At 44.0% G+C, this 21,155-nt stretch overlaps 1 protein-coding gene across 2 annotated transcripts in view; it reads left to right on the forward strand.

The window, feature by feature from the left end:
* The first annotated feature begins 8 nt into the window (after positions 1 to 8).
* Positions 9 to 21,155, forward strand: part of mapkap1 (MAPK associated protein 1) — a 126,319-nt gene continuing 105,172 nt past the window's right edge. The window contains exons 1-4 of one of the 2 annotated variants that reach the window (XM_036976695.1): positions 9 to 443; positions 5,502 to 5,591; positions 5,985 to 6,133; positions 18,764 to 18,936. In XM_036976695.1, the coding sequence (XP_036832590.1) occupies positions 164 to 443; positions 5,502 to 5,591; positions 5,985 to 6,133; positions 18,764 to 18,936 (692 nt within the window). In that variant the 5' untranslated portion in view covers positions 9 to 163. Of the gene's footprint in view, positions 444 to 4,091; positions 4,294 to 5,501; positions 5,592 to 5,984; positions 6,134 to 18,763; positions 18,937 to 21,155 lie in introns of those variants that run through there. The other variant, XM_036976696.1, reaches the window with a different exon arrangement.

Genomic DNA, 21,155 nt, shown 5'->3' on the forward strand with positions numbered 1-21,155 from the left:
GACAGACAGACAGACAGTCAGACAGACAGACAGACAGACAGACAGACAGACAGACAGACAGACAGACAGTCAGACAGACAGACAGACAGACAGACAGACAGACAGACAGACAGACAGACAGACAGACAGGATCGAAGGGGGAAACAAAGCAGTGAAACAAACAATGGCTTTCTTGGACAACCCAGCCATTATCTTGGCCCACATCCGGCAGTCCCATGTGACCAGCGATGACACGGGCATGTGTGAGATGGTGCTAATCGACCACGACGTGGACCTGGAGAAGTGGCAGCTGGCCTCGGTGCCCGGCAGCAGCGGGGGTTCACTGGGTTCGGGCTCCCTAGGCGAAGGGGGCAGCGGAGGGGAGAACCCGGGCTGCGACCTCTCCCAGTCATTGGACATCACCTCCAGCTGGGACTTTGGCATCCGACGGCGCTCCAACACAGGTAAACAATAGGGGGCTCTGACTGTGGCGGGAGAACCAGTTAGTGGACGAGCGAGCCGTTTGTTGGGGCCTGCCGTGCGGAATCCAGATCTGAGGTTTACTCACAGAGGCTAGTTGGCCGGTGGTGTGATGATTTTTGTTATAGAAGGCAGCGATACGACAGGTTAATGCAGTATGTTTAGTAAACAGCAGGTTGGGGGTCACTTCCTAATTAGCCCTGTGAATGAATTGCAGAAGTCCACACAGAAAATGGTGGTCAATATGTCATTCTCTTCCTGAATTAATTGGAATAGAATTGACCCCAGCTGTAAAGTCTGTCTTTGAAAATCACATGTATTACCCCATGAACAAGCTTGTATACACCACCAGGGAAATATAATTATACGATTAGACTAAATAAAAGTTTCTCTGACAAAAGCCTGGTGTTAATCAGATGTGGGTTTCAAAAGTATTTTGTTTTCTTACAACTACTTTGAGCGTTTGAGCAAGCCTGCTTGGAGCGCTAGGTGGGTGGTTGTTTACACTTTTGGAACTATTCCATTTGTTCCCTTGCGTCAGGCAAGCTCAATCGAGCGCCGCTAAAGTATTTGACATTAAACAAATACTATTTGAACCCAGGCTCGGGGTTTTATTGACCATGTTACCCCAGAGGAATTAATGTGGTTGGGTGCACCGAGCAGAACTCAGAACAGTTGGGCCTAGTGGCTGTGAACGTGGTGTTTGACAGAGGCTGCTTGGTACACGCTGCTCATTTAATGTCCCTGGGCTTGTGATTGGTGGACGTTTACATTTACATACATTTTTTTACGCGTTTACTTGGAATGCTTCATTTGGTCATTGGTAAACTTAGCATTGATTTTTCTATTTTCCCAAAGAGCTCTTATTTTGTTTCATTGGTCCACAGAATATTTCCCCATTTAGGCTCGTTTCGATGGGTTTTCGTAAAGTTCAATGGGGGTGGTGGGGGGGGGTTCTTTTCTCTTTCAGCAGTGTTTACCAACGACCAAATGAAGCATTCATTGAAAAGAACACCCTCCCTACAATCATACATGGGGGGGGGTTTGGTAATACTGTGGGGTTGCTTTGCTGCCTCTGGTACTGGGTGCCTTGAATGTGTACAAGACATTAGGAAATTATCAAAGTATTTTTGGGGTGCAATTTTCAACCCAGTGTCCTAAAACTGGGTCTAGGTTTTTGGGCCTTCCAGCAGGACAACAACTCAAACAAACATAAAAAAAAAGCACCCATGAATGGTTCAAGAAATAACACTAGCCTGTTCTGGAGTGGCCAGCGATGAGTTCAGAGTTGAAAACAACAGTTGTCAGAAGGCACCACTCAAACATTGACAAATTGATAGCAGTTTGCAACTAAAGAGTGGGCCAAATTGCCAGCAGAAAGCTTCACATTGATGGCTACAAGAAGCATTTGTCTGCAGTGGTCTTCAGCTAAGGCTGTTGAACCAACTATTAGCTATTGGTTGCCAACCATTTTGTCAATACCATTGGTTTTTATTTTCTTAATTCTAATTGTAATCTTAAGTGACCCCGAAAAAAAAACATTTCTGTAGTTTTGACAAACCAAAAGTTTTTTAAAATTTCAACTCATTTGAGGAGAATTGTATTTATTTATTTTTATTTAACCTTTATTTAACTAGGCAAGTCAGTTAAGAACACATTCTTATTTAGTTTGGCAATGCACTGGCCAAACACTAACCTGGACGACGCCGGGCCAGTTGTGATACAGCCTGGAATCGAACCAGGGTCTGTAGTGACACCTCTAGCACTGAGATGCAGTTCCTTAGACCGCTGCGCCACTCGGGAGCCCACAAGAAATAGGGAATTATTTAAGAAAAGTGCAACGGTGCCCCTGCCAATATATTTGTGCTTCGCCTCGCCCAGTGCTTGAAGCGATACGTTGTGTTTGGTTTGCAGTGACACTTTGTAGTACAGTCAACAAAGCACCACTATACTGAGAAGGATTCTTATTTTGTGAACGATTTCACACCAATGTTTTAATTGTTTGGGTCAGGATGAGGGTAGATTGTGTTTTTTTTAAATTAATTTTTATTTAACCTTTTATTTAACTCGGCAAGCCAGTTAAGAATAAATTCTTATTTACATTGACGGACTAGGAACAGTGGGTTAACTGCCTTGTTCAGGGGCAGAACGACAGATTTTTTTTACCCTGTCAGCTCTGGGATTCAATCTAGCAACCTTTCAGTTACTAGTCCAACGCTCTAACCACTAGGCTACCTGCCGTTGTGAAGTAAGGAGTGTATTGGACCTGTGGCCTTCCTCTTGGTAGGTTTCAAGTTCAGGTCTCAGAACTTATTATCCAAGAAATTAAACCACGCTGTACTTGGTACAGTGAATGCTGATTGGTTGTGTCTCAAAAATCAAACGGCCAATATAATATGTTTTCTTGGACAAATTCAACTTTGGGTTCACGGCTCCCGAGGCACGCCTTCATGGTCCACGACGTTTTTCTTCATGTCGTTGTTTTTCTTTTTTCTTTCTTCTTCCTCTTGATTTTATGGGCGGTTGCCGCAGCAGTTGTGGGCAGAAGCCATGGCAATCAGGGGGCCGCCGGGGCTTGATTTGTATGTAAATGGGAATTATGCCTTTTTGTTCGCTCTGTTGCCCAAATGAAAAAGGACCTGCCTTTTTGTCGTTAACCCTTTCACTCATGGACGTCAGCTATTGAGGACCTTGAAGTGCTTATCAATGAAGGGTAACATGTTATTGAGGAGCCATGGATAACATGTTATTGAAGAGCCATGGATAACATGTTATTGAGGAGCCATGGATAACATGTTATTGAGGAGCCATGGATAACATGTTATTGAGGAGCCATGGATAACATGTTATTGAGGAGCCATGGATAACATGTTATTGAGGAGCCATGGATAACATGTTATTGAGGAGCCATGGATAACATGTTATTGAGGAGCCATGGATAACACGTTATTGAGGAGCCATGGATAACATGTTATTGAGGAGCCATGGATAACATGTTATTGAGGAGCCATGGATAACACGTTATTGAGGAGCCATGGATAACATGTTATTGAGGAGCCATGGATAACATGTTATTGAGGAGCCATGGATAACACGTTATTGAGGAGCCATGGATAACATGTTATTGAGGAGCCATGGATAACATGTTGTTGAGGAGCCATGGATAACATGTTATTGAGGAGCCATGGAGAATCCTCTGTTATTCAACGAAGGTACGTTTTATGATCACACAATTGATGGCGTGAGATTCAAGCCCATGATATTATGTATTCAACCTTACAGGGATGGGCTACAGTAACCAATTTTTATTGAACGGAGGATCTAGTCAGCCCACCAAATTGATGGCCTCATTTGTTTCTACAGTGGTACTGTGTCAAATGTGCCCCTCAAGGTTCTGTAGCTCGCTAAGCGAATTTTGTGTTACTCGTTCACACTATGCACTATAGGCTAGCCATAAACCTCCACGATTTCCATGATGTGGGTTCACTTGAGTCAGGAGGATGCTTGTGTGCTATGAATCCTCTTCAATTGGCAGAGGTGTGCAAGGTGGCTTTGTATGGAATTAACTGGGAACCAATGAGAGCTCAAATGCCTGGAGCACAATTTGATCTATTGTGAGGTGCTTGGGGTTACTGCCAGAATCAGAGGGAGTCCAAAGGCCATCTGAAGTCTGGCTAGTAGACGATCTCCTTTTGGCTCCCTTGGCTCTTGTTGTGTTTGGGGAAGCAGTGGTGTTTTGGGGACTGAGTGTTCTTCTGCCGAGACTTCACCTGAAGTGGCTGACTGTCTCACCAGGACGTCAACAAGAAAGGCGCGAGAAACCAGGGGTGGCTGGTAAGAATCAAAATAAAGGGGAGGGGGGGACACAAGTCTGTATAAAACCTGGTATAAAATGTTTTTCTTTCTAGAAACATGTAAGTGTGACTGTTTGACTCGAGTGCCTGAAGTGTGGAGTTGTTTTATTTCTATAATGTAGCTGTATAGATCTATTTTATATACAATTTTAATTCCATAATGTAGATGTATTGATCTATTTAATTTAATTTAAATTCTATAATGTAGCTGTATAGATCTGTATAGATCTATTTTATAAAATGTAAATTCTATAATGTAGCTGTATAGATCTGTATAGATCTATTTTATAAAATGTAAATTCTATAATGTAGCTGTATAGATCTATTTTATAAAGTGTACATTCTATAATGTAGCTGTATAGATCTGTATAGATCTATTTTATAAAATGTAAATTCTATAATGTAGCTGTATAGATCTATTTTATAAAGTGTACATTCTATAATGTAGCTGTATAGATCTGTATAGATCTATTTTATAAAATGTAAATTCTATAATGTAGCTGTATAGATCTATTTTATAAAGTGTCAATTCTATAATGTAGCTGTATGTCCCAGGAAGACCCCCGTCCAGGTAACTGCCATCGCTGCAGGAAAAACCATTGGGTAGGGTGGGGGTGGTCATCTGTGTTGGGCGGACAGGTTTGACACGGCCCAGCGAGTGTTTCTAGTCCCCCTCCAGTGTTCCTCTTAGCATATCTCACACCTCCACAAGATGTTGTTTACCATCAGTGTCCACCGGGAGAGTGTTCCGCTGTGTCAAATGTACTTTAAATAAACTTCAGTTTCTGTTGTCATTCTCCTTTTGGAAGTGTGTGGCTGCATAGCCCTGACCAATGACAATGGTCAAAAATGACCCTGACCAATGACAATGGTCAAAAATGACCCTGACCAATGACAATGGTCAAAAATGATCCTGACCAATGACAATGGTCAAAACTGACCCTGACCAATGACAAAGGTTAAAAAAAAAAAAAATGACCCTGACCAATGACAATGGTCAAAACTGACCCTGACCAATGACAATGGTCAAAACTGACCCTGACCAATGACAAAGGTCAAAACTGACCCGGACAAAGGTAAAAAAAAAAATACAAAAATAAAAAAGACAAGAATGACTTTGTTGATCTGGCTTTTTTAAAATCTTTGTTTCATTACTTGTAAGCACTGTTTTATTTACTTCTTTTAAAGCTCAAAGACTTGAACGGTTAAGGAAGGAGCGACAGAACCAGATCAAATGCAAAAACATTCAATGGAAGGAGAGGTCGTCCTCGCAATCAGGTACGCTACATTTCTCCTCTCCAGAAATATTTGCTGATAGGAGTTTCAATGAAGCAAATTGCTTCCATTGTCTCTTTCTTTACACTGGTCTCGGACAACTACAGTGCTGCATAGGGAATTTTCATGGAACCAGGAAATTGTTATTTTGCATTGATCAATCTCCACGTGATGTTGCAACATCCGATAGCATGTTATAGAAACTGTCAAACCTAGCCGACTGTATATAATGAAATGTAATACTGTACAATATCTAGGCCTAATGCTAAAGTCCTGTTTGATTTGGAATCTTGGCACAATCAATAACATCGGAGAATATAAGTAAGTTGTTCAATCACTCTTGGTTTCCGCCAATGTCTCCGCTTCATTTTCTTGTCTCCATCGCTTCTGTCACAGCGGAGGACCTGGGTTCCCTGTTTGAGAAGAGGGACTTTAAAGATAGACCCAGGAGCACTGGTACCAAGTCGACCCTCTCTCTCCGGCTCGAGCAATGCCCCCAGCAGCTCAACAACCCTTTCAACGAATACTCCAAATTTGACGGCAAGGTAGGTGCTCCCAGATGTCTGGTAATATATATCTGATTCTGGTATAAAACTACGCTGAATTACTTAATGTATCTCGAAAGCTTGAAACGGTATTTAGTTTTTTTTTGTGCTGCAAAGAAAGACAAATCATGTTTGATGCCACTCGGTGCCATGTTTCACGTGCAATACATAAAAATAAACTAGCAAACGTTCGCTCTTGCTCTCTAAACTAAAGATATTTTGCTTCTTTTTCTGATTCCTCCCCAGATGTTTCAGACCTTTTCCCTGCTATGGCAATGTCATTTACAAGCACTTAGGCAGTAATTCCAAAACTTGGAAACAATCTCCGAATGTATATTGCAATTTTGGAGCAGCTTCTCATCGCTAATGGCACAGGCGAAAGTCTCTGAAGGCTCGGTGACCTTATTTCTGTCATTTTGCTCTTAGACTCGCATGATCCAGAGAAAAGAGCAGACTGGGAGAATTGTGTGTCGAATAAATGTCAGGGTGAATTGCTCGGGCCTTTTACAGGGATTTGTGGAAAAGAGCAAAGGTCGCGGCAAAGTGCCTTGGCAGCTCGCAGACAAACCTGGTGGCTCAGATTAAACAAATAGCCTTTGATTCATGCCAAAGACGGCCTCTGCCGAAGGAACCAGGGGACGAGCCTGCCTTTGCCTCTGCAATACACCCCAATACTAGAAATAATATTTACATTACAGATTACCTTTTATAATCCACCACTCCCATCTCTTGTCTCCAGTTTTCTACATCGGCTTATGGGCTTAAAAAACGCATGAGCTGTGTTAACATTTCATCAGTGAAATATGATTCAGAAATCCACCTCACTTCTTTTCTTTTTTCTTTCATTGATTACGTTATATTTTCGTTCGGCAAGGAGGTAGACGGGGTGTGTCACTTTGTCACGTCTCTCCGTGACATCTGGTTGCAGATTAGCCAAGTTTGCTCAAAGACACGTGTCTCCCGTCACCAGTAACAGCTGGTTTTACACCGGTCGCGAAGACGTCACGTTTACAGTTGCCCTTTTTTTTTAGAGCGGGAAGATGAGCGTTTTTTAATACGGCTTGCGTTCATTTGGGTCTACGTGTACGAAGCCGGGGGGGGGGTGGCGGCGTCGGTCGCAGATAAAGATTCATTGCGGCGGTTTGATTTAATGCCCGGGTAATGAGAGGCGTCCATGTGCTCGGGCAGATGTTTACACAGACCTCGCCCGCCCGACTCTTGACAGCAGTTAAAAAGTATAGTCACCGTAATCGAATCTCGTGGCGGGCCGCGTCAGGGAGGAGGACACAGATCGAATTAAACTGCGTTTTTAAGATTAATGTGTAGACAGGTAGAGCAAAGAGTGATGGGCTTCTTTTTACCCGCACACCCCCACCCCCACCCAGTGTTTTTAAACCCGTTCTTTGCATTTCCTGGAGGAAGGTCTTCCTATAACTGTTTGCTAGTGAGTAAATCCCCAAGAGCAATGGAAGTAAATGAAGTCTTTCTCTCGACTACAGCTGTTATTATACTCTTTTCCAGTAATACTGAATCATAGAAAAGATGGACAGTTTTTATTTTTTATTTTTATCCCCTGGTTCTTTTGTCAGTGGAGAAAAATTATTGTAGAGATTAAAAGGAGAACGTGAGAGAGAGAGAGCAAGAGATCATTAAGCCTTGAAAATGCAAATGAGGCTATCTCAGGAAATAATCGAACACGCTGTTCAATTGCTCAGAAATAAATACCCCCACCCCCCCCAGTTTTTATACAGTTTTGTGGTGGTGACAGGATAATGGTTGCTAGGGGGGACTATTGATATTCTCTAGAAAAGAAACCTATCAAGATTTGAAGACGTATATTGTATGTAATCTGCCTTGTTGACCATCAATGCCCTTTTTACATTCTTACATAAGACTCTTATTCACTTTGACTAATTTCTCCACAAAATGTGGCCCTTTTTATATTGTTAGGGAGCACCTGGGTAGTCTCTTGCCACAAAGCTATATTTAGGCTAGCCTCATCCCGACAGTGTGTCTGACTCTATTGATGTGTACCTGTGGCACGCACGATGGTCTTTCTTTTCCCCATGTACACTCCTCCCTCCCAACCAGCCCCCAAACCAGACCTATGTACTCTCCTCCCTCCCCACCAGCCCCCTAACCAGACCAATGTACCCTCCTCCCTCCCCACCAGCCCCCTAACCAGACCTATGTACTAGAGGTCGACCGATTAATCAGAATGGCTGATTAATTAGGGCAGATTTCAAGTTTTCAGAACAATCGGATATCGGTATTTTTGGACACAGATTTGGCTGATTTAAAAAATATATATATTTTTTTTACACCTTTATTTAACTAGGCAAGTCAATTAAGAACACATTCAGGGGCAGAATGACAGATTATTACCTTTTCAGCTCGGGGATTCAATCTTGCAACCTTACAGTTAACTAGTCCAACGCTCTAAACACCTTATTACATTACACTCCACGAGGAGCCTGCCTGTTACGCTAATGCAGTAAGCCAAGGTAAGTTGCTAACAATCAATCAATCATAATCACTAGTTAACTACACATGGTTGATGATATTACTAGTTTATCTAGCGTGTCCTGCGTTGCATATAATCGATGCGATGCGTATTCGTGAAAAAGGACTGTCTTGCTCCAATGTGTACCTAACCATAAACACCAATGCCTTTCTTAAAATCAATACACAGAAGTATATATTTTTAAACCTGCATATTTAGCTAAAAGAAATCCAGTTTAGCAGGCAATATTAACTAGGTGAAATTGTGTCACTTCTCTTGCGTTCATTGCATGCAGAGTCAGTGTATATGCAACAGGTTAGGCCGCCTGGCTCGTTGCGAACTAATTTGCCATGATTTTACATAATTATGACATAACATTGAAGGTTGTGCAATGTAACAGGAATATTTAGACTTATGGATGCCACCCGTTAGATAAAATACCGAACAGTTCCGTATTTCACTGAAATAATAAACTTCTTGTTTTCGAGATGATAGTTTCTGGATTCGACCATATTAATGACCTAAGGCTCGTATTTCTGTGTGTTATTATGTTATAATTAAGTCTATGATTTGATAGAGCAGTCTGACTGAGCGGTGGTAGGCAGCAGCAGGCTCGTAAGCATTCATTCAAACAGCACTTCCGTGCGTTTAGCCAGCAGCTCTTCGCAATGCTTCAAGCATTGAGCTGTTTAAGACTTCAAGCCTATCAACTCTCGAGATTAGGCTGGTGTAACCGATGTGAAATGGCTAGCTAGTTAGCGGGGTGCGCACTAATAGCGTTTCAAACATCACTCGCTCTGAGACTTGGAGTGGTTGTTCCCCTTGCTCTGCATGGGTAATGCTGCTTCAATGGTGGCTGTTGTTGTTGTGTTCCTGGTTCGAGCGCAGGGAGAAGCGAGGAGAGGGACGGAAGCTATACTGTTACACTGGCATTTACTAAAGTGCCTATAAGAACATCCAATAGTCAAAGGTATATGAAATACAAATGGTATAGAGAGAAATAGTTTGAAAATTCCTATAATAACTACAACCTAAAACTTCTTCCCTAGGAATATTGAAGACTCATGTTAAAAGGAACCACCAGCTTTCATATGTTCTCATTTTCTGAGCAAGGAATTTAAACGTTAGCTTTCTTACATGGCACATATTGCACTTTTACTTCTCCAACACTTTGTTTTTGCATTATTTAAACCAAATTGAACGTGTTTCATTATTTATTTGATGCTAAATTGATTTTATTGATGTATTATATTAAGTTAAAATAAGTGTTCATTCAGTATTGTTGTAATTGTCATTATTACAAATAACCAAATCAGATCATCTGAATAATCTGCTTTTTTTGGTCCTCCAATAATCTCTATCGGTATCGGCGTTGAAAAATCATAATCGGTCGACCTCTGCTATGTACCCTCCTCCCTCCCAACCAGCCCCCTAACCAGACCTATGTACCCTCCTCCCTCCCAACCAGCCCCCTAACCAGACCTATGTACCCTCCTCCCTCCCAACCAGCCCCCTAACCAGACCTATGTACCCTCCTCCCTCCCAACCAGCCCACTAGCTAATATGTCCTCTCAACAATAACTACACCTCCAAACAGAAATGTATCATTTGCCCTCGAGGAGGGGTTAATAGCCACCAAAACTACCGGCTAGCCCAACGTTGAGTTCATTGGATATTATTAACCATGGCCCTCAGTGAAAACAGCAGGCCGAAGGCGTGTGGAGAGGCCCCCAGGGGCTGTAAGAGACCCACCACTTAAGACTGTCACTTCCAAAGGAGTCCTCAGAGTACCTCTGACCTACAGTTGATCACACGTTGTCATCGTTCAGAGGTGGTGGCTCGGTACGAAGGCACAGAACCCAAAGTTCCGCCTGTCAGACAAGGGAGAATTGATCTGCTCATTACCTAACAGCACCAACTCTTCCCTTTAACGAAGGGCTGAAATGAAGCTGCTACATGGCAGGAGGGGCAGAGTGGCAGCTAGCTTCAAGGACCTTTTGTCAGATGGGAGTTGGAAAACAATTGAACAGTTCACCTGTCTAGTTTCCTATATTTTGGTCTCCTTAGGTGTCAAATGGGTTCCAAAGCTGGTCCCTCTGCACACAAGTAGAAAAAAGCTCCATGAAGCTGGTCTCTCTACACACACACACACACACACACACACACACACACACACACACACACACACACACACACACGAGTAGAGAGGAGCTCCATGAATCTGGTCCCTCTACACACACACACACGAGTAGAGAAAAGCTCCATGAAGCTGGTCCCTCTACACACACGAGTAGAGAAAAGCTCCATGAATCTGGTGTCTCTACACACACGAGTAGAGAGGAGCTCCATGAAGCTGGTCTGTTACTTTAGAAAATTGAGAATACACTCATCTCTTTTGCCATGTAATCTGTCCAGATCCTCTTCGTTTGGCTCATTGAGCTGTGAATGCCTGATGCCTGAGTGAAATAGATATCTCCCATCTGGAATAACAGTAGCCAAAGAGGAACTGACATCCTCCATTTCAATACTACAGGTGACTCTCATTAACTGGAGAAGTTAGAGATATTCTATGGGAACACAATCAGTGGCCGAAGTTTTAAAGGAATTTAGACCTGTTGAAAAGATATGACATCCTCCATTTCAAGGCAAAAATGAGGCAATACTTGTTTGTTTGGGATGGAGGAAAAGGCTAACGATAAGCCATTTCTTTAGAATTTACTACCGGAGTTGGAAATCAACTGAAATGTGGGTTGTATAGGAAAAATTTCCCTGCTACATTTAAAAAGATTATCTTTCAATGACTTTGACAGAATTAAGTTTTTGTCGTTTATACTTCTCTTACCTCCTGTCTGCACCAATAACAATGACTTTTTAGTGGGACCTGGTTTGTCAAGGACTTCCCAGGAGTTGGAAACACGCACTGGCCTACTGAACCCCACTCTGCTCCGTAGACTGGAGGAAGACTGAACCCCACTCTGCTCCGTAGACGGGAGGAAGACTGAACCCCACTCTGCTCCGTAGACGGGAGGAAGACTGAACCCCACTCTGCTCCGTAGACGGGAGGAAGACTGAACCCCACTCTGCTCCGTAGACGGGAGGAAGACTGAACCCCACTCTGCTCCGTAGACGGGAGGGAGACTGAACCCCACTCTGCTCCGTAGACGGGAGGGAGACTGAACCCCACTCTGCTCCGTAGACGGGAGGAAGACTGAACCCCACTCTGCTCCGTAGACGGGAGGTAGACTGAACCCCACTCTGCTCCGTAGACGGGAGGGAGACTGAACCCCACTCTGCTCCGTAGACGGGAGGGAGACTGAACCCCACTCTGCTCCGTAGACGGGAGGAAGACTGAACCCCACTCTGCTCCGTAGACGGGAGGAAGACTGAACCCCACTCTGCTCCGTAGACGGGAGGAAGACTGAACCCCACTCTGCTCCGTAGACGGGAGGAAGACTGAACCCCACTCTGCTCCGTAGACGGGAGGAAGACTGAACCCCCACTCTGCTCCGTAGACGGGAGGAAGACTGAACCCCCACTCTGCTCCGTAGACGGGAGGAAGACTGAACCCCACTCTGCTCCGTAGACGGGAGGAAGACTGAACCCCACTCTGCTCCGTAGACGGGAGGAAGACTGAACCCCACTCTGCTCCGTAGACGGGAGGAAGACTGAACCCCCACTCTGCTCCGTAGACGGGAGGAAGACTGAACCCCACTCTGCTCCGTAGACGGGAGGAAGACTGAACCCCCACTCTGCTCCGTAGACGGGAGGAAGACTGAACCCCCACTCTGCTCCGTAGACGGGAGGAAGACTGAACCCCCACTCTGCTCCGTAGACGGGAGGAAGACTGAACCCCCACTCTGCTCCATAGACGGGAGGAAGACTGAACCCCACTCTGCTCTGTAGACGGGAGGAAGACTGAACCCCACTCTGCTCCGTAGACGGGAGGAAGACTGAACCCCACTCTGCTCCATAGACGGGAGGAAGACTGAACCCCACTCTGCTCTGTAGACGGGAGGAAGACTGAACCCCACTCTGCTCCGTAGACGGGAGGAAGACTGAACCCCACTCTGCTCCGTAGACGGGAGGAAGACTGAACCCCACTCTGCTCCGTAGACGGGAGGAAGACTGAACCCCCACTCTGCTCCATATACGGGAGGAAGACTGAACCCCCACTCTGCTCCGTAGACGGGAGGAAGACTGAACCCCCACTCTGCTCCATATACGGGAGGAAGACTGAACCCCCACTCTGCTCCGTAGACGGGAGGAAGACTGAACCCCCACTCTGCTCCGTAGACGGGAGGAAGACTGAACCCCCACTCTGCTCCGTAGACGGGAAGAAGACTGCGTAAAAGAGAAAGCAAGCAGCAAAAATAATAGATAATAGTTGCTTTCAACGTAGTCCCTGAACAGCTAGAGTCATATTCTAGATGACATCGGCACCTGTGTACACAGCATCGTCCGCCTGCGGGTGGGGTTGCTCGTATACTTACCCAACCCCCCCTCAGACGCATAGTCGAAGGCCCAGACACCCCCCCCCCCCCCCCCAACAAAAAAAAAACACATCAAGGCCCCAGCTTCCCCATCCTGACATTACCATAGCAACCATCCTGAGACTGTAGCCTGGCGACACAGGGACCAACTAATTACGGTGATGATTAGTGAAATGGAGTCTTGTGTATTTGATTCATCATCACCATGGAGACAGAAAACATCACAATCACTTTTTAACCGAACAAATACCTCTCGAGACTTCTTAAGGATTAATTGAGGGTGGCACCGATGCATATTTCTCTTCTCTTCACTTGAGAAATGAACCCATGTGTAGTGATTTCAAGATGTTTCGTTGTGGAGCATATCGATTGGATGAGTCCACTCGTTGATTGGATGAGTGGTTGTGATATGACATGAGTGGCTATACCCTGGCATGCACTGTAAACTGTTTGTTCTCAATGCCCAGTTGTTAAACTTCAAGGTACTGTGTTAACTGATTAAAGCAGACACTTCACCACTAAGGCTGTCTATACACTATACAACTAGACTCTATTTTTGGCCCGTGTGCGGGTTCTCAAATCACATACAAATGGCTTGGGGGCCTGACTTTATTAAGTTAGCCTGACTTCATTTTGTTACGTTAGCCCGACTCCATGCTGTTACGTTAGCCCGACGTCATGCTGTTACGTTAGCCCGACGTCATGCTGTTACGTTAGCCCGACGTCATGCTGTTACGTTAGCCCGACGTCATGCTGTTACGTTAGCCCGACGTCATGCTGTTATGTTAGCCTGACTCCATGCTGTTATGTTAGCCCGACTCCATGCTGTTATGTTAGCCCGACTCCATGCTGTTACATTAGCCTGACTCCATGCTGTTACATTAGCCTGACTCCATGCTGTTACATTAGCCTGACTCCATTTTGTGACGTTAGCCTGACTCCATGCTGTTACGTTAGCCCGACGTCATGCTGTTACGTTAGCCCGACGTCATGCTGTTACGTTAGCCCGACGTCATGCTGTTACGTTAGCCCGACGTCATGCTGTTACGTTAGCCCGACGTCATGCGGTTACGTTAGCCCGACGACATGCTGTTACGTTAGCCCGACGAAATGGTGTTACGTTAGCCCGACGTCATGCTGTTAAGTTAGCCCGACGTCATGCTGTTAAGTTAGCCCGACGTCATGCTGTTAAGTTAGCCCGACGTCATGCTGTTACGTTAGCCCGACGACATGCTGTTACGTTAGCCCGACTCCATGCTGTTACGTTAGCCCGACGACATGCTGTTATGTTAGCCCGACTCCATGCTGTTACGTTAGCCTGACTTCAATTCAAATTTTATTTGTCACACCTGCCGAATATAACAGGTGGCCTTGGCCTTGCAGTCATGAGTGAACAGGGTGTACAGGAGGGGACTAAGCACGCACACCTGAGGGGCCCCCGTGTTGAGGGTCAGCTTGGCGGATGTGTTGTTGCCTACCCTTACCACCTGGGGGTGGCCCGTCAGGAAGTCCAGGATCCAGTTGCAGAGGGAGGTGTTTAGTCCCAGAGTCCTTAGCTTAGTGATGAGCTTTGTGGGCACTATGATGTTGAACGCTACCTTTCAAAAGTTTGGGGTCACTTAGAAATGTCCTTGTTTTTGAAAGAATAGCAATTTTTTTAGTTTTTTGTTAATGTTGTAAGTGACTTGTAGCTGGAAACGGCAGATTTATTTGGAATATCTACATAGGTGTAGAGGCCCATTATCAGCAACCATCACTCCTGTGTTCCAATGGCACGTTGTGTTAGCTAATCCAAGTTTATAATTTTAAATGGCTAATTGATCATTGGAAAACCCTTTTGTGATTGTGTTAGCACAGCTGGAAACTGTTGTGCTGATTTTTAAAGAAACAATACAACTGGTTGAGTATCTGGAGCATCAGCATTTGTGGGTTCGATTACAGGCTCAAAATGGCCAGAAACAAATAACTTTCTTCTGAAACTCATCAGTCTGTTCTTGTTGTGAGAAATGAAGGCTATTCCATGCAAGAAATTGCTAAGAAACTGAAGATCTCGTACAACGCTGTGTACTACTTACTTCCTTCACAGAACAGCGCAAACTGACTCTCACCAGAATAGGTAGTGGGAGGCCCCGGTGCACAACTGAGCAAGAGGACAAGTACATTAGAGTGTCTAGTTTGAGAAACGGACGCCCCCAAAACACCAGTCTGGTGAAAACAAAACAGTGAAGAAGCGACTCCGGGATGCTGGCCTTCTAGGCAGAGTTGCAAAGAAAAAGCCATATCTCAGACTGGCCAATAAAAAGAAAATATTAAGATGGCCCAAAGAACACAGACACTGGACGGAGGAACTCTGCCTAGAAGGCCAGCATCCCGGAGTCGCCTCTTCACTGTTGACGTTGAGACTGGTGTTTTGCAGGTACCATTCTGGAGTTTTGCGGGTACAGTTTTCATCTGTCCTAATATAATTGCAAAAGGGTTTTCTAATGATCAATTATCCTTTTAAAATGATAAACTTGGATTAGCTAACACAACATGCCATTGGATCACAGGAGTGATGGTTGCTGATAATGGGTCTCTGTACGCCTATGTAGATATTCTATAGAAAATCAGCCGTTGCCAGCAACAAAAGTCATTTACAACATTAACATTGTCTTCACTGTATTTCTCATCAATTTTGATGTATATTTTAATGGACAAAAAAAATGTGCTTGTCTTTAAAAAATAAGGACATTTTTCAGTGACCCCAAACTTCTGAACGGTAGTGTATGTGCTGAGTCGTACTCTGATGCATTCTGCCTAAAACAAAAAAATATCTTGCATAGTTTTGCATACTTAGGTCTTGCATAGTTCGTTTTGTTTCTGTATGTTGCATTGAAAGCGGCAAATTTCGATTTGATTCGATCGCAATTGCCACACTAAAGGGAAACGTGTTAATAACTAAGAGAGAGGAAAACTCTAGAAAGTTGAGTGAATTTCAATCTCATCCTTCTCTCCTGGTGATATTTGTTCTGCACAGCAGACCTGGGGGAACTGCGCTGCTGTCTCGGGGCAGTTTAGAGGGAACATTGGGTATGAATACTATTTGAAACCGTACTAAAACCCATGAGATTAAATTGATAGACCCATGAAGGTTAAACTTATCGCCCTCCCTGTGTAATACATCACAGTTAGAGGGGAATTGTATAATGTAATTGTTGTGACAATAGAATGGCTTTTACTTACAAACGGACAGAATTGTGGTCTGGTACACCTAGGAAATATGATGTCTTGAACCTCGAGAGCATACCCAGTGCCTTGTTTTGTATTTAATTAAGGTAAGTGCACAGCACAATTTTGCGGACATAAAATCTGATGTCAACATTTATTTATTCCACCTGAAATTATATTTTTAGTTCCCTTTCAAATTTTGGTGCTGCTATGTTTTCCCCAGAGTTGAAATATGCCAGTAGATATTGAATTCTTCCTCCTTAGTAAGACAAGAGGATGGACTCGAGGCTAGACGATGACTGCTTATCTTTTATGGTTTTCTTTTGTCGTGTAATGAAGTCCTTTATCAAATGCAGGGTCAGGAGAAAACACGGGCCTGAGCACAGAGCGGAGACGGAGCCTGGCGGCGCTGTTGTGATGATCACCATGCCGATGACGTCGCCACGCGCTCCTCTCTCTCCCCGGGACCACTGGAGCCTCTGAAAACATCTGGGCCCTTTGATGGGAAAAATTACGTTTTTGGTCCAAATGACTCTATAATTTGGCACTTCCAGTCAGTCGAAACGCTTGGTGCATCATTATTCGCGGGTCAGTAGAAAAAGTGCCTGCAACTCGGGCTTTCTGGCATGATTAAAAAACTATAAATGCGTCATTTAAGAAATTGCCGCTGTCAACGGGAAGCACGATGCGTGCATAAAACCCATTATGTGGAGGAGCTAATGAAAGGCCTTTACCCCAAAAAATAATTTTAGTAATTTAATAAATAAATTGTGGAATTTATTGAATGCTGCTTGGCACTGAAGGGAGGTTGTTTTTTCTCTCCAAATACAGTAATGTATTACGTCCTATTTCCCTCTAATGTATTGTTCCAGCAGAACTGATTTCTGGCTCCCATTTAATGAAGTACCATTTGGAAATGAGAACTTGTTCTCGATTTCCCTTTCTGATTGCATGTGGATATGATGAATAAACGGTATAAAACCTACCCCGTCTGATCCCTTTTGTGCAAAAAAACCTCAGATTTCAACAGTATCACTTTTCAGTAGGACTAGTAACTCGTAGTCGGAACTGTGCGTAGAGCAAGTTGGGTTGACATTTTTATTGTGCTTAATCCTTTACAAAACATAGATACACAAGTTGATACACTGATAATAGATATACAGGTAATAATAGGTCAACGAATGTGGACCGTTTTAAAATACTGGTTGATCAAACGTTATAAAGCATTTCCTCAGATGGAAAAAATCTTATGAGAAACTGCTAGAAGAAACCTCTGTAATTGTTGTCTGTTCCTCTTCAGACACTTGGCAAAAATCTCCCGGGGTCAAATTAATTTCCAGGCCTCAGCTTATTGAACCGTGCTGTCACCGCGTATTACATTCAGCCCTGGGTCCTCCTCACACCTTGGCCCTCAAAGTTCTACCTGTTTTCAGCATCACAAATAGCCTCCTCTTTCATTTTCTGACAGCTTACGGTTTTCCTTGTAGATTTGTCATTGTGCATCGTTTCATGCAAGCACTGGGGTGCTATTTTCCTTTGAATTAAATTGATCTAACTATTGTCTTCCTTTCTTTGCTGTAACTCTCTACGACGTCACACTTTCTGCTATTGTGTTCAACCGGCTCATTCCTAGGCATGGGAGGGACACCATATTGTGTATTAATTCTAATTACTGGCTTGTCTTGGCTGCCCGAAGAGATGAGCTTAAACGTATGAATCAACAGACATGCATAGGAAATATGATGTCTTGAACCTCGAGAGTCTTGATCTTTATCTCAGCTGGTCTACCCAATCATATCATGTAGACATTTTCGGTGGAGGCTTGGTCCGGGCTTTAACTAAGCAGCAGGCCTACCACCATTTTGTTAGTGTTCTGTGTAGAAATCCACCTTCAGTATGTCCACCTGTATGTTTATGGTGATATATTCTACGCTGGTGCCAGCTGATCTTCTGCCAGATAAATTAGCCTATAACACTTAAAAAAAGGGACGTCATGTATCAAGCCCCTTGGAGCGATTAAACACACAGAGGCTGAATTATAATGTACCCTGTTCCTGATACGAGGACAAATGTAAATTATATTGCGTCTTAAAATTTTTTAAAAAAGACACAAGCAACTATAATGTATTCAATGAAAGTCGTCTGCCAAAGAAAGGCTGGAGGACCTTACCACCAGCAATCATTTAGAGTAACTTATTGGTCCACAGTGCATTCATGTCAGGGGAATCTTTTCATTATCAACAATTTGAACCTGAGATTTTAACGTCAGCATTTTTGCATGCATTTAAATGGCAGTTATATACTTATTTTCAGTCAGGCAGACATATCCTCAGCTAGAATTGGACCGATAAGTGAATATGATGTTTAATGTACAGTGTAACATTACCTATATCTCTCCCCCCCCCCCCCCCCCCCCCTTCTCTCCTGCAGGGCCACGTAGGTACAACCGCAACCAAAAAAATTGACGTCTACCTCTCGATGCAGTCTGCACAGGAGAAACTGCATCCCATGATGGTGGTGACCATCGCCAACGCTCGGGTCCACGACCTCATTGGCCTCATCTGCTGGCAGTACACCAGCGAGGGCCGCGAACCCAAACTCAAGTGAGTGTCCATTGACAGTATGGCCTGTCCCAATTATCTATCCCCCCCCCCCAAAAGTGTGCACTTGTTCAATATCTTTCCCTGATATTAAAATAAATTACTGACGTAAGAAATATGGTGTAAACTCTTTCTAGCCCAGGGGTTTCCATCAGGTAGATCTCCCTCTAACCCAGGGGTTTCTAACAGGTAGATCTCCCTCTAACCCAGGGGTTTCTAACAGGTAGATCTCCCTCTAACCCAGGGGTTTCTAACAGGTAGATCTCCCTCTAACCCAGGGGTTTCTAACAGGTAGATCTCCCTCTAACCCAGGGGTTTCTAACAGGTAGATCTCCCTCTAGCTCAGGGGTTTCTAACAGGTAGATCTCCCTCTAACCCAGGGGTTTCCATCAGGTAGATCTCCCTCTAACCCAGGGGTTTCTAACAGGTAGATCTCCCTCTAACCCAGGGGTTTCTAACAGGTAGATCTCCCTCTAACCCAGGGGTTTCTCACAGGTAGATCTCCCTCTAGCCCAGGGGTTTCTCACAGGTAGATCTCCCTCTAGCCCAGGGGTTTCTCACAGGTAGATCTCCCTCTAGCTCAGGGGTTTCTCACAGGTAGATCTCCCTCTAGCCCAGGGGTTTCTCACAGGTAGATCTCCCTCTAGCTCAGGGGTTTCTCACAGGTAGATCTCCCTCTAGCTCAGGGGTTTCTCACAGGTAGATCTCCCTCTAGCTCAGGGGTTTCTCACAGGTAGATCTCCCTCTAGCCCAGGGGTTTCTCACAGGTAGATCTCCCTCTAACCCAGGGGTTTCTCATATATATATCTCCCTCTAGCCCAGGGGACTACCCATAGCTCTCAGCTCCCCTATGAGTATCTCACCAAGCAATTCTGAAAGTACATGCATTTTTTTTTATGTGTTCCATCGCAAACTGTCATAAACATATAGCTCCGGCCTTCTATCCAATCAGAAGCCACATTGACATAATCCTACCCCTGCTTAGCCACTATTGGCTTAAAAAGCCAAATGTAACAATATTGCTGTTTGTCTATTTGCGGTGCACATTTGTCTATCGATGCTAGTAATGATGACCATCTTATGGGTAGACAAAGACTTTTCCCGAAACCTTCTCAATTAAATATTAACTTCAAAGTAGACTTACCTGACAGAAAGACATCATGAATATTTATAAGGATTAAGTGGCCATTGTTTTTTGCAAATTCTGCCATGCCGTGTGCTGCATCGTTCGGCCTGACAGAAACATCACTAGACCGACACGTTCCTCTTTCTAAATACACCCCACAAAAATCTGACCTCCAAAATCGGTCTTCTGATGTGATTTAGGCATTGACATGGACTCAGAACATACATTTTAGTTGTTTTCTATGAATAATTGTAATATTGAGAGTCAAATATAATTCTATGCGGCCTCTTAGTTTTTTTAGTGTCCATTATTTGACAAGGTATAGTAAAATAAAACATGTCTCTTGTACACCAAGGCCTCGGGAAAGAGTTGCAGGGTAGAGAAGTATATGCCTATTTGAAATAGAACTGCAGCTCGCAAAAAGTTTCATTTAAAATGTTTATTTGCTCTTTTGGTAGAAAAGGTTTGGGGAGCCCTGCCCTAGCCTATGCTTCCAGCAATTCAATGCTTTTAGACTTGTGGGAAGTAGTGACCACTCAAACTAAAATACACCAACATAATATTACGAAAATACAAACACAAAAATGACAATATAATAACAATACAAAACTAGTGGATGTATTTGAGTCAGGGTTGGGGTCAGCGCAGAAGCCGAAAGTCTAAAAGATTGTGGAATATTGTCATTACGGGTTTATTTGCTGAATTCACTGAATTTCAAATGGAATTGACCCCAACCCTTGATTTGAGCAGAAAATACTTTCTTTGGATCGATCATCTGTCTGTGATATCCGGTCTAATGTGTTCCCCTGTCGATCGCCAGCGTCTCATCATCACAGCACTAAGATTTCTCCCCTGGTTTATTTGACGACAACTTCTTGAATAGTCTCCACGGTTCACACAATCACCCGTGGAAGAATGCAACTCCTCGGTCCGTGACACAACATCAGGATTTATTAGATAGCCAGTCTGAAAGTGGATACTGTTTGGAGGGGAGGGGGGACAGAGAAAGAATGCATAATAAGAGAGAGAGTGGGGGGGGGGGGGGGGGGTGTGTGTAACAAAACAACAACAAAACACCCAGCCAGCACAAAGCCCA

This window comes from Oncorhynchus mykiss, chromosome 5, assembly GCF_013265735.2.
Source record: "Oncorhynchus mykiss isolate Arlee chromosome 5, USDA_OmykA_1.1, whole genome shotgun sequence".
Classification (NCBI taxonomy): domain Eukaryota; kingdom Metazoa; phylum Chordata; class Actinopteri; order Salmoniformes; family Salmonidae; genus Oncorhynchus; species Oncorhynchus mykiss.